The 13,865-nt window shown below is 39.6% G+C and overlaps 1 protein-coding gene across 5 annotated transcripts in view; it reads right to left on the reverse strand.

Annotated features, from left to right (window-relative positions):
* Window positions 1–411: 411 nt before the first annotated feature.
* MYO1B (myosin IB) overlaps window positions 412–13,865 on the reverse strand; it is a 280,385-nt gene continuing 266,931 nt past the window's right edge. For all 5 annotated transcript variants that reach the window (XM_073647879.1, XM_073647883.1, XM_073647882.1 and 2 more), the window contains 5 exons: window positions 10,215–10,321; window positions 6,719–6,851; window positions 5,449–5,601; window positions 4,088–4,215; window positions 412–1,261 (listed from right to left, as the gene is read on the reverse strand). In XM_073647879.1, coding sequence (XP_073503980.1) covers window positions 1,138–1,261; window positions 4,088–4,215; window positions 5,449–5,601; window positions 6,719–6,851; window positions 10,215–10,321 — 645 coding nt within the window. In that variant the 3' untranslated portion in view covers window positions 412–1,137. The remainder of the gene's footprint in view (window positions 1,262–4,087; window positions 4,216–5,448; window positions 5,602–6,718; window positions 6,852–10,214; window positions 10,322–13,865) is intronic.

Raw genomic sequence — 13,865 nt, forward strand, 5'->3', positions numbered from 1 at the left:
TGGAACGACTCGGGCCCGGCAGACGAGTATGCATTTTATTATCTTACCTGGGGCACTTAAGCAGGGATCGTCCAGTAGAGGACAACCCCTCTAAAGAAAATTCAGGACAGTCGAGGCAAATTTGGGGGGTTGGCAATTCCGGTACAACAAGTAATTATTAAGCCATTTTGGTTTGGCGTAAACTAAAAAAGAAAAGAAAAAAAATTGGTCTAATATCTGAACTATATACAATGTCTCCCATTTTGTTTGATACCAAAATGTCTAGAAATTAGTTAAACATTTCCTAAAACATTCAATTTTAGAATTATTGCTTCAGTCACTCTTGTACACATTTATTGCACTTAAAGGAGCTGGCCGCTGTATTTCCACAAATGTGCCCGACTCCACACTGGTCTCATACTAGATCTGCTAAGTCCAATCCTCATCTTTGACTGTACTGCGCTCCAGTCCCGGTATGGCCACTGGTATAGGGGCATTGACTGGACCTGTTCATCAGCCCATCCAGCACCGCCATTGCATCGTGTCCTTGGCCATAGTGCTGTGTTATGCAATGGAGCCTACTGATTGATGTGGCTGGACACATGGCCTCCATCAGTGGCCATGCCGGGACGGGAAAGCTGTATAGTCAGTGTGCTATAAAATGGGGCAGAGCTTTTAGTTACATTATATTAGTGATGTTACGTGCTGTGAGGAGCACATGTAGTAGAATATACAGTGGCCAACCCCTTTAATGGCTAGTTGTACATTTTCATCAACCTTTGGACTCTGCTAAGACCTGGAGCAGAACCAGCAGATTCCAATTATTTTTTTAAAATGGCACAATGACTAGAGATACAGGTACTTTTAAAAAGAACAAAAATTACAGGCTCAGTTTGATAGACTGCAGATAACTTTGTATCTGGCAAGAAACGTATTAATTGATTAAATGGAGGAGATAAAACAACGGCTTTAAAAAGATGAATGTCGTCAAAACTGAAAATTTTAAAATGCTCCTAAGATTATTAGATTGTTCAAACTGAAGGCACATTTTCAACCTCACTTGGCACAATCCAAAATATTTTAAAAAAAGCTGAAACCCCCCTCTCTATCAATTGCACTGTTACAACTGGAAATGTCCATACAGTAATGACTGCGCCATTAGGGCACAGCCACTTCCAGAAGGCGATTGTTTTTCCGCTTGCATGTGGGAATGTTACCATTCTTCTGGGTCCCTTGGATAAACTTCACACAGACTTTGTCTTGCTTGAACTGCACTAAGAACCTATAAAACAATGAAAGATCTCCATTAAGTGACCACACTCCTACAAAGTGTAAGAAACGTTTGCCAACCACGCTTCCATGGGTGAGCAGGCCTATGGGCAGGTTACCAACAGAGGTTGTCATCAACTTGGGTTCATCAATGGGAATTTGGGAACAGGAAGAGCATCTGTTTATGTTTAAGGGAAGCCATCATCAGAAAATGACCTTTCGTAGTAATATTAGCAATCTTGCAATTTTCACACTGTGGATTTTTTTAAATGCATACTGCATGTGCTTTCAAAGTTTTCAGCAAGACTATCATCAATCAGGATTACAATGATGGGTAAGTCCTCTATACACAGCTGATAACACAGGATCCAGCAATCACATTCACGATGTTACAGCGGACCCTGCTCTCCTCCCTTCACAATGACTTTTGCAAACGCCTCTTAGATGCTACAATACAAAAGATAGGTTCAGAATCCGACCATTGTGGCTAATGTACATGTGTTATTTCCTGAAATAAAATGAAAATTAGAGTCTAAAAAAGCCACAGTGCCCAATGTGAAAATTCCAAGAGTTTTATTTTTTATTCTTAATACAGATTGTATGTTATAGGAAAGAAAAACAATGCTAAAAAAAAAGAAAAAAAAACCCTTAAAACATAAAAACCGGTTTAAAGCAATAGGTCATTTCTTAAGTGTCCCCTGGTGATGATGCAGCGCTCACTGAATTATATGAACTATATGGGGCATCCATGTAATACATGGGTGAACTGTTCCTGTACGCTAATTGGTATAAGAGTGCTGAGCAGGGATCTCCCGATGTGTGTAAGTATGGGAAATTATTCTAATACAAAGCAGAGAGGTAACATTCGTTTTTCAACCGAGTTATATGAGAGAGTGGATTTCTTGAATGTGGTGTGATTATTATTACTATTTATGTCTCTTTACTTTCTGGAGGATTTGATTTTCTGCAGATCAGATTACAGTACTGTACAAATACTTAAAGGGGTTTTCCCACGAACAAAAGTTGATTTTAATCAATAGATCTTGGAATAATAGAATGTTCCATAATTGGATGTGTTTAAATAAAATGTTCCTGTGCTGAGATAATCTTATAAATGTGCCCCTGCTGTGTACTGTGTAATAGCTGTGTCTGACCATACGGGAACGTGGTCTGATCATACCACATCTCCTGGGCAGAGGAAGAAGCAAAAGACTATACAGACAGGACAGTACAGGATCACAGCTGATTCTTTCTGTGAGTTAAAACATTTCTCTGCCTGTTTTAAAAAAATGTTTTACTTCAAAGAAAGAATCAGCTGTGATCCCATGGTGTAATATCTGTATACTCTTTTGCTTCCCCCCCCTGCCCAGGATATGTGGTATGATCACACCGTGTTACATACAAGATCAGACACAGCCATTACACAGTACACAGCAGGGGCACATTTATAAGATTATCTCAGCACAGGAACATTTTATTTAAGCACATCCAATTGTGGAAGTTATTATTCAAAGATCTTTTGATTAAAATTAACTTTTGTTCATGGGAAAACACTTTTAAAGGGAATTTCAATGTCAATGCCGGCATAATCTTAAATGCTTATAATATCGGCAGTACCTGAAGACCAGCATATGGTAATGCAAACCATTCCTTACCTTTTTATGTAGATTAATTGCATGCATCAACAATCTAATAGTGAACAAACATGTAAATCTACTGGTATACTACTGGCAAAAATTTTGCACCATCAAAAGACAATTCATACATTTTAGATAGGCACTGCTTCACTTTACGTTACGAATAGGCGCTCAATATATAAAACACTAAATAATGGCAGTAATATCACTTTTAGGCCGAAGTCACATTAGCGTATGGCATTGGATGCCATATGCCAACGATACTCAGCTCCTGCTCTGCTGCGAGTTTCAGTGCTCCGATCCTCGTGCATGAGAGAATCACAGCACAGCTGCGGAGGAGACTGAGAAAGTCATTTCTCCATCTCCTCCATTGCCGGCGTCCGAGGGAATCGCACTGCATTCGGGTGATGTCCGAGTGCAGTGTGATAGTTCACACACACATGCATAGACTTATATAGGTGCATGCGATCAGATTCACAGATGCAATCGCTGCATGCTGCCATAGTTTTTGCATGCAAAATCAGCATAAGAAAATAATCGCAGATATGAGCTGCCCCATAGGTTAACATTTTGGCAAACTGATTTTTTATCGGATTGCACTCGTCCGATTACATCGCAAGTGGGAGTGAGCCCTTAGGAAGAAAGCAGTCTTGGCCATTAAAATTTCTGAACTTCCCTTAATCTGAAGATGCATTTTGATCATTCAGATGTAAGAAGGGTTTAAAGTATTGATGGGGCTGCACACAAACTATGCTTCTGTGAAACTTCAATTTCCATGGTTGTACCCTCATGTATGGACAGACGACACACTTACCTTTCTGCAGCCATGGCCCTATAATATCAGCTACTAAGGACCAACTGCTCAGACCAAGTACTAGGAATTACTAAATAAAATGCATACAATAGTCTTTACAATTAGAGATGTGCTCCTGACAGACATTCTGCTGGGACAGAGCAGCCCAGTTTGTTTTTAATACTGGTCTTTTTTTATTATTTTCTAGGGATTGCTCAATCAGACTTTCAGGCGCCCGTATGCTGTATGATTGCAGAACTAAGGCCAAGATTTCAATGAAGATCAGATGGGCAAATTTATTTGATAACCCACCCTCTCAATATGATCATGCTTTGTAGTCAACCTTGACTGAATTTAGCCTCCTGAACATGTTCCATATCACAGTTTGTAATACACTATGGACACATACTCATCTGCAATCTCTATGATAATCTTTTGCTTGGTCTGCATCAGGGTAGTTCGGTAAAGCTTGGTAGCCATCTCTATGAGATGATCATTACTGAAGAGGAAATCACCCTTGGAAGCCGCAGCAGAACCCTTGGTGTAAAAAGATGGAAAACAGTCAATTCGGAAATTGTCTTTTAATGGTAATCTGCAATGTTACATAAGATTATAAATGTTGGAAGTCTGAGGAGCCAACACTGAGCAGAGCTTTTGCTGTGCCAGCACTTCAACAACCTCAGAAATCCCCATCTGCGTGTAACTTCATAAAAGCCACGTTTCATATTACATAATATGACCCAGTAACCCATTTTATACTAGAAGATAGCTAAGAATCTCAACTCTTTACACATTAGGGTGATGGACACTCAATTATTAAAGAAATATTCCAGGCAGTATAAGATTTAGAGTGCTCCCTGTTCCCTTAAAAAAAGAAGGAGTCAGCAATCATTGACAACTCAGTCTCAGCACTGCACATTTTTACAGAAAACAAGCATGGTCATTCCATGGCATGGAGCAGAACCTTCTGTATCATTGACAGTCAGCAGCCCCAACTGTGGAACTTTAGAATGAAACCAGGAAGCCAGGTAATACCCAAAACCATGTTGACCTACTAGTAGAGAGCTGGCTGCCAGATGCAGGACAGGTCTCCCAACCCAAGATAGATACAGGTCCCAGAAGTGGGGTCCACATCCATCTGAAATTCATGGCATAGCCATAAATGTACAAGATGAAACAAATCCATTAAAAAGGTAGGGGAGATTTAGGTCATGGTAAAAAAAAAGGTTTTAGCTTTAAAGTATTCTTAAAGCAAAACATTTTTAAGGGTTATTCCAATAGATAGAGCAGCATCCACAACCAGTGTCCCAAAGATCAAAGTTTAGGAGTGAAGTTCTAAAACTGTTCCCCTACAGTCCTCCTAAGTTTAAATTCAATAAACTTTTATAGTATCCAGAAGAACCTACTTTCAATGCAATGTGCTTCTCACATCCATAATGCATTCTGTTGCACACACACATAAGCGGAAGACGACAGAAATCAGCATAACAGACCCAACAGGTTCCATCTAACCACATCAATCATCAGGTCACTGCACAAATTATTTGGGTAGTGGAGGGTTCCAACAAATTGGTTCATTGAAGTGTCATCGTCTAGTTGTACATTTTTATAAATACATTGCAGATTAATAGATTTACAAACCCGTTGCACAAACAATAGGTTTCATATATGATGCCCCCTGTCATCGTTATTCCACACAATTAATAAATTTAGAGAACGTATCATCTCCAAGTTGAAACAAAATGACAGCATTATGCAGGACAGACATACCTCTTTGAGATGCAGTGCAAAGAAGCCGTCGTTTTGAGAACTCATGCTCACTTTTGTGACATCTCCCAGAGGAACTTCCAGCTTGATCTGGCCTGACTTGTGGTCAGCAATAATGATATTACTCTTTGTCAACAAGAAAATTCTGGTCGCTCCCTGAGGAATTGAAGGAATGCTTAGTTGACTCGAGGCAAATCTACTATCCCACTAAAATGTATCTTTACCAAGATTACGTGCAAGACATTGAGAAGTAATAGATTATGGTTTTTGGGGTTTTTTTTATAGCAAGCAACAACATCTTCAGCTCTTCTCATATTAAAGAAGGGTCAAACGTGCTTTAAGAAATAATTGGGCATTTTGGTCTACTGCTAAATTTTCCATCGGGATTCTATTCAAAGTCTCATGTTCAAAATGGTCTAGTGTGGGTCTAGCGGGGACATGGTAGTGATACCAATGGTTATTGCTCGCTTCACCTAAGGCAGTGGACGCCATCCACAGGCTCTTAAAATGTTGTAAAACTACAACTGTGTGCATGCTCAGAAACACTGACATGCTAGGAGGTGTATATTCATGACACTTGGAGATCCACAGATTGAAAACCAGAAATGCAAATCCTTTCACACAAAGCAGTGTTATAAATGTAGAAATGAACAAAGATGAATTGAGAACCAAATTAAAAAATACAGTAAAATGGAGTATCCTTCCCTAAAAGTATTGCATTTGTGCCATACAGCAGAAGACAGAAAAACACTTATTTTAGCAGTTTATCCTTTGAGAACAAAGGCTCTGGCATGTAAAATCCAACATACCCAATAGTTCTCCCCAGGGATCTGAAGGCAGGGAAGACTTGGAGCACCCCTATATACAGTATGTGCGATAGTCTGCTGATACCAACAAAATAGACAGGCTAAAACCATTTACCACTAATGGTTTTGGACAAGTTGAAGGATATCAAAGTGTTAGTGTGAGAGTTTAGCTTAAAACCTCCTCTAGAAAATAGCCTAATTCATGGCTATACTATATGGATCACAAGTGCAAGTTAGGCAGTTTAAGTTCATGGTAAGAACAAGGGAAATGGAAATTTGGGTGGTGAAAAATGACGGCTTCCTTGCTCCAGAAGGGAAGAGAGAAGGATGGATGCCCACAAATATATTGGTATTCGTTGTAAATTTATTTTTCTGTTTTCATTATCATGAAACATTTACAGAAAGCAATCTCAGGTGGAAATGTTCTTTAAACAGACTAATCCAAAATCTAGACTCCAATATCTTACCTTTCCGTTGGCTCGGTTGATTTTACTCACAGAGTCGGCTATTATTATTTTATCTTCAATTGCATCACTTAGTTTCTTATATTTAGGATTTTTGCTGATTTCTAAATAATCCCCTTGAAATGACTGCCCAACACTGAAATAAGATTGCACAGATTAGTTGAGTATCTACTAACTAATGTACATAAGGTAAAGCAGGAGTTTACCGACTCATGGTATTGTTTTCCACTTTCCATAGCACTATTGCTACAGCTACCAAATTAGCTTAAAGGGTACTCATCGCTTAATACAGTGGCTGCTATGTGGTGCTGATCAGTGAGGGTCCAGGTCCTGAGACTCCCACCGATTAATCAAAACACCGCTCTGAAGTGCCCAGCTCTGAGTGTATGGCATCATTACTAAATCTATGGGACCTCCGTCTCAGGACCCGGACCTCCATCAATCAGGAAATAATAGCCCTTATAACAAAAAAAAATTAATTAAATGATGAGTACCTTTTAAAGAGGATGTCCAGAATTAGAAAAACATCCACAGCTTTCTTTCAGAAATAGCACCACCCCTGACATTGGGTTGTGTCTGGTATTGTAACTAAAAACTGTTAAAAAATGACATTTTGTAGTCCACCTTGAGTCACTTGTAGGTAAACCTTGTATGATTACAGTAATTTGCAATCATTGTGTCACAGCCGGGAGCGATTGTGTAGTTGATTGTATTAGATAGCAGGATCTCCATGATTCTGTGGATATCCAGCAGTATTAGTCAATATATTAGGAAAGGTTTGGTAATGTGAAGCAAGATGGACAACAGAGGCGGTGTGCCCACTATGCGTTTTTTAAGCGTTTACGCAGCAGCAATTTTACTGCAGAAACGCTTAAAAATGCTTGGTAGAAGGCCTGCCATGTTTCCCAATGGTAATCCGCATGTGCTGTGCACATGCTGCGGTAAGAGTATCTACCTACATAAAGTCCCAAAAAAGTGACATAGTCTATCATTGTGAATCAGTCCCAAAGTCAGGGAGATATCAGAGAACAAGAAAAAAAATCAAAGAAAAGACCAAGAAGAAAACAGCGGACAAATAAGTAATTACCTGGGTTAATGCTCGGTGCTCAAAAAAACATTCACAATGATAGACTATGTCACTTTTTTGGGACTTTATGTAGGTAGATACTCTTACCCATGATCTCAGGTTTCCTGATTAATGTGATCTCTGATATACCATTTTTTCTATTTTTGTTTTTTAGTTTCTACAAGGTTATCCTGTCTGCTTCGTGTTGGTTAAACATACTGTTTATCAATATGCCAATGAGTTTGTGTTTTCTACATACTTATATCTATTTTTGCATATGTTTATGATCTCATATTTGAATGTCTCTTTAGATAACCTTGATAAAGGCAATAGCCGAAACGTTGGATGGATTTTACGGTCTTCTATTTTTGGGTTGCTCTGAATAAAATTTCTTTTTGGCATTATACTAGTGTTCTTTTATCTGTGCCGAGGTTATACATTATATATGCTATCTTTCCCTCTGAACGCAATCTATTGTCCGTGCGAATCCATTTTGACTTTACTAACATTCTATGAAACTCATGAAACTTATGAAGCTGGTGAAAACACATTCGGGGCTGATGTACTAAAACTTGTAGACAGTGCAAACTTAAGGTGCATTTATACTGCACAATTATTGGGACATCGCATTCCAAGGAAAACTTGTTTCATGATAATTCAACAGTGTAAAAAGGTCGCCAAACACCCATCAAATAAGTGAAATGCTCATTCGTCAGGTTAACCGAGTTTAAGCTTGCATAAAGATAATCTTTCTCGGCAGCAGATTTTCTTGTATAAACAGAACATGAACTGCTGAAGACAAGGACGCTGTGCACAAAATGACCAATGACTGATTGTTCTTTGAACATGGAAGGCGTGGTTGGCCTATCCAAACAGGTTATTTAACGACCACAGATTGGCCATGTGTTTGCCAATCAGTGGTCTTTTTCGGCAACCGGTCATGAACTGTGAACAAGCCCTTAAACTGTCAAATATATCAACGTGGCTGATACGATTTGATATATTTGACACCTTTTTAGACTTTGCAGTCTAACACCGCCTATTATAGTTGGTTTCACTAATTAACACCAAATTTTGTACCAATATTGGTGCATGGTATAGCAATTTAGGCCGCGCCTCTGTTTTCCTGACAAATATGTTTTCAAATAAAGTTCTTTACAGTGAAGTATAAGATGTGCAGTTATTCAAATGTTCGGTAAAAACACAAAAAAGGGATTGTTGCAGGAAGGTAAAGTTACAGCCTTACAACAAAACAACATGTGTCTTTCATACATGTGAATATATATGAACCTTTGAATCGTGTTGTATTTAGGGAAAGTGGCATCTTCCTCACATTCCAGCGGAGGCATTTCTCCTATTTTGTAAGCAGCCCATGTATACGGCAGGGGTCTACTGTACATGGCATGGATTTACTACACATAATTTTGCAGCAAATCCAACAAAGTATCAGCAGGGAGATCTGTACCCAATCATGCAGATTTTGGTGCTTCTGCACATTCAGCAGTTATCTGAGAAAAAGCCATACATATCAATCCCCTGTGACTTCCATGTCAGAGCGTCTCTGGTCCCCTGTCAGTCTGTTTACATGGCTCCAGAGACAATATGTCGACGTCTGTGGCTGGATGCAGTTGACACCACGTCATCACTATCAATTAAAAAGTCGTGGGAGCAGAAAAGTGCTGGCATGATAGTAAGCGGCTATTTTGGTACCATAGACCAGGATTATAGTAAAATTGTTCAGATCGTTACCAATCTTACTTTCTTTTCAGAAATCTGCAGTACATGTGAACACATGAAATTTTGAAATATCTTTATTTGGGTAATGTAGCATCATCATCACTTTCCAGCTTCTTATAGTTGTCACCTACAGGGTCTCTGTAAATGTTTATGGACCACATCACTTTCCAACAAACCACTGAAAGCTGAATGTTTTACAGCAGAACTTTTGCTGAGCTTTATTGTTCTACTACTACAGCTCTGCTACTCAGCAGAACTGTCGCTTAAGAAGGAGAGCCAGCCCTGCCAGAAACCAGGAAGTATGGAGACTACAGAGTTGTCAGTTGATCAAGAGAATACTCCTTTAAGCAAAGTTTCAAAGAAGAGTGGGTCAAAATGCTTCCAGTACAACCTGAGACACTGATACATGTCTACAATAAGGCACTGTGTTTAGCGAAGGGTTTCACCAACAACTTCCATTAACATTTGGGCCCATCTTTGAATTTGGTTTGGCTGAATGATCCATTACCAATGTCTGCTTAGTTACTATGGGTCATTGGATCATGAACATAAAGCTTTAGAGTAGACAAGATGTTGGAACACAACAACACAAACTAAGCCTGGATCATTTAGCACACAAGTTCTATGTAGCTGTAAAAATGTTTAGATTATTATTCAGAACCCTCTTATGAAGATACTTAAAAAGACATAATTTACCTGGCAGGGTACAAAGACTTCTTCTCCTTGAAGAGTTCACTTGCTTCCAGTTTTTCATCATAAATGAACTTTTTCTGTTCTGTAAACTGATCCCTGTACTTTTTGCACTAGAATAAAAAAAAAGACTAACTTGTAAGATTTATTGTAAACATTCTGACATCGAAAGGCTTCCAATGCCCCATAATTCCATGTCTTTGTCACTTCCGGTTCCTACTATATTATTCTGCTTAATAAAAAAAAAAAAAAAAAAAAAAGAAGAAAGTATACTCTGTAATAAAAAAAAAAAGTACTTACAAAAGTAAGCAAAAATCGAATCAAATCGTTAGGGTTACAAACTGATCAAATAGTTGTGATCATTATACTAAAGCAGTCAGATTGCGGTAGGGTATCACTCCTATGTTTCCCCTTCAAAGAATATTTGAAACAAATCACATTCAAAAGTCATGGCTGCTTGTTTTGGGATGAACACATTTTGCATGCAATTTTTTTTTCTTCCCTTGGTTTATTTTCTCTTAAATATTCCATAATCAACAGTGAGTGGCATTATTGCAAAGTGTAAGTGTTTAGTAACGACAGCAGCTTAGCCACAAAGTGCCAGACAATGCAGAAGGTACAGAGCGGGGTCACCAAGTGCCTACAAGGCGACAATACTCCTCTAACTCAATAACGGCAGAGTTCCAAATCTTGTTCAGTATTAATATCAGTACAAACATTCTGCATCAGGAGCTTCATTGCATGGATTTCCACAGCAGAGCCGCTGCATGCAAGCCTTATGCTACCAAGCACAATGCTAAGTGTCAGATGGAGTGGTGTAAAGTACACCACCTTTGTACTCTGGAGCAGTGGAAACATGTTTTGTGGAGTGATGAATCACACTTCTTTACCTAGCTGTCTGATGGATGAATCAGAGTTTGGCATATACCAGGAAAAGGTTTCCTGTCCACCTGCATTGTGTCAGATGTAAAATTTGGAGGAGCCAATGCTATGGGGTTCATTTTAAAAGGGTGGGCCTATGCCCCTTAGTTCCAGGGAATAGAAATATTAATGCTTTATCATAAGACTTTTTGGACAATTGTAGCTTCCATCTTTTTGGGAAGGACATTTTGTGTTGTGGCATGACTGTGCCCCTGTGTACAAAGCAAGGTCCACAAAGGCTTGGTGTGAAGATCATCACTGGCCGCACAGAGTCCTGACCTCAATCCCATCCAACACCTTTGGGATAAACTAGAAAGGAGATTGTGAACCAGGACTTCTCATCCAACATCAGTGTCTGAGGTCATAAATGCTCCGCTGTATGAATTTGTAACTATTCCTACATACACTTGAAAATCTTTCAGAAAAATTTCCCAGAAGACTGGAAGCTGTTATAGCTGCAAAGGGGGTAACAAACTCCATTTTAATGCCTAAGGATTTATGATGGGAGCTTATAAAAGCTCCTGTAGGTGTAATGTGTAGGTATCAATATACTTTTGTCAACAGTGTAAAGTTTTTACCTTAAAAAAGGCCATCCCCCAAATCACAGGTCATCACTTGTATAATCATGTTCGATCTTCTACAAGGGAGAGGTTACCAAGTGTACGTTAATTCATTTTGACTACAATATTTGACCTCTTGCAAAATCACATTGCAATGCATGCCTTAAATTCTCAGGAAACCCCAGCCCCAAGCTTCAGGCACACAACCATAGCAGTTATAGTTGGCATTTTATACAGATTCATCAAACCCCCTAGAAATCTGTGGAAAATAATATTCAGTTGCAGGGTCAATGGAGTATATCCATTAAAATGTTTTCAAATATATGTATAATGGGTGGATCATAAGCAGGCACTTGGTCTGATCTGGGAGTTATGGCAGAGACCTCTCTCCGCTAAGAATAAATTATTAACATCAATTAGACCATCTTATGACTGGCAAAAAGCCCACCCATCTCCTCAAAGAGGATCTGCAACAGCAAGACCTGTAAAGTAATAATAATAATAATCTTTTTATTTATATAGCGCCAACATATTCCACAGCGCTTTACAATTCAGACAATTTACAGATATTATGGGCACTGTCCCCATTGGGGCTCACAATCTACATTCCCTATCAGTATGCATTGTAAGCTGAACACTTTGTAACTCAAGATCATAAAAGCTATAGAAATCTAGCAACTGGTTCCAAAAACCCAAAATCAAAATAAGGCAACTTGACTAGATAAAGCAATTCCTTACAAATAAAAATCAAAAGAGTAAATTCTCGAGTTCTTACCAGAAAAATAAAATGCAGCGACCACTATTTGGTGGCAAAAGGAGCAGATCACCAAGTCCCACGCTCAGATCTATATTACGGATCTATGTCTCATGGATCTATAAGAAGGCGCCTATAGAAATGTATGGATTCGTACTGTTACTCCATTTACATACAGTGGCACAAGTCCGTATCATCAGTGCAAACCATACTGCAGAGGTTTACTCCACTGGAATATTGTTCTGGTTATTAAAGGGGTATTCCTATCTCAGACATTTATGGCAGAGATTGAAGTCTTTACGTAGTGGACAGAAGTGGAAAGGATTAGACACACAAGCAAAGCGACATCTGTAACATCCATTCACTTCTATAAGAGTACCATTAAAACCCCAGCAGCTCTGACATCTATGACTGAGGTATGAATAAGCATACGGAAACAGAAGAACGATCCTTTCATATAGAGTGGCTGTATGCCTTTAACAAAAAAGACACAGGTATCCTTGTTGTGAGGAGCTGGCCTTGTTCTAAAGACTATTGGACCAATAAACATAGAGCCATGGATTCCGCTCTAAGAGATGCAGACTTTTTCCAGCACAGAGCACCGGTTACGTAGAGCATATTGCTGTGCTTTATTAGACATTCGCTTGCTCATCAGTTCAGCCTCAGAAATCAATGTTTCCATTCAGTGACAGTAAAGGCCCCGTCACACATAACGAGATCACTAGCGAGATCGTTGATACGTCACGGTTTTTGTGACGCAATAGCGATTTTGCTAGTGATCTCGTTATGTCTGACAGGTAGCAACGATCAGGCCCCTGCTGTGAGGTCGCTGATCGTTGCAAAGCTTCCTGGACCATTCCTGGGTCGTTGCGCTCCCGCTGGGCAGTGTGCATCGCTGGATTTGACACCTTATCAACGACCTCGTTAGCGATTCAGAACTGAGACACGTAGGCGTGCATAAATTGGACTTTTCCGCGCCCCTCGTCCCCGATTGGTGGTCGCTACAGCGTTCTCATTTTCCGCCGTGCATAAAGAAGGCAACAGAATAGCGATTCCATCCTTTGTTTCGGACCTCGTGCTGGATTGCAGATCCTAGCACAATTCTTCGGGCTGTTGATATGTGGAGTCACAGCCGAAGAACACTACTACAATCCAAAAACCAGAACGCTTGTCAGGAACAAAGCCCAGATGAATGGATACAGAGTCACAGCCGCCAATCGGAGATGAGGGGGCGCGGAAAAGTAATTTTATGCACACCTTTGTGACACAGTAAAGTCCCTATCAAGGTGTGGATCGCTGAAATAGCTGCTGTATGAAAGTGTCCCAACGACCGCCGAGATCGTTCGTTAGATAGCTGGGGCGGCCGAAGTTGTTGGGAAGTTCTGCATGTTTGACAGCTCCCGACCGATCACGAAACGACTC

The sequence above is a fragment of the Phyllobates terribilis genome, unplaced genomic scaffold, assembly GCF_046119375.1.
Source record: "Phyllobates terribilis strain yellow unplaced genomic scaffold, ASM4611937v1 Scaffold_9__5_contigs__length_417890890, whole genome shotgun sequence".
Taxonomy (NCBI): domain Eukaryota; kingdom Metazoa; phylum Chordata; class Amphibia; order Anura; family Dendrobatidae; genus Phyllobates; species Phyllobates terribilis.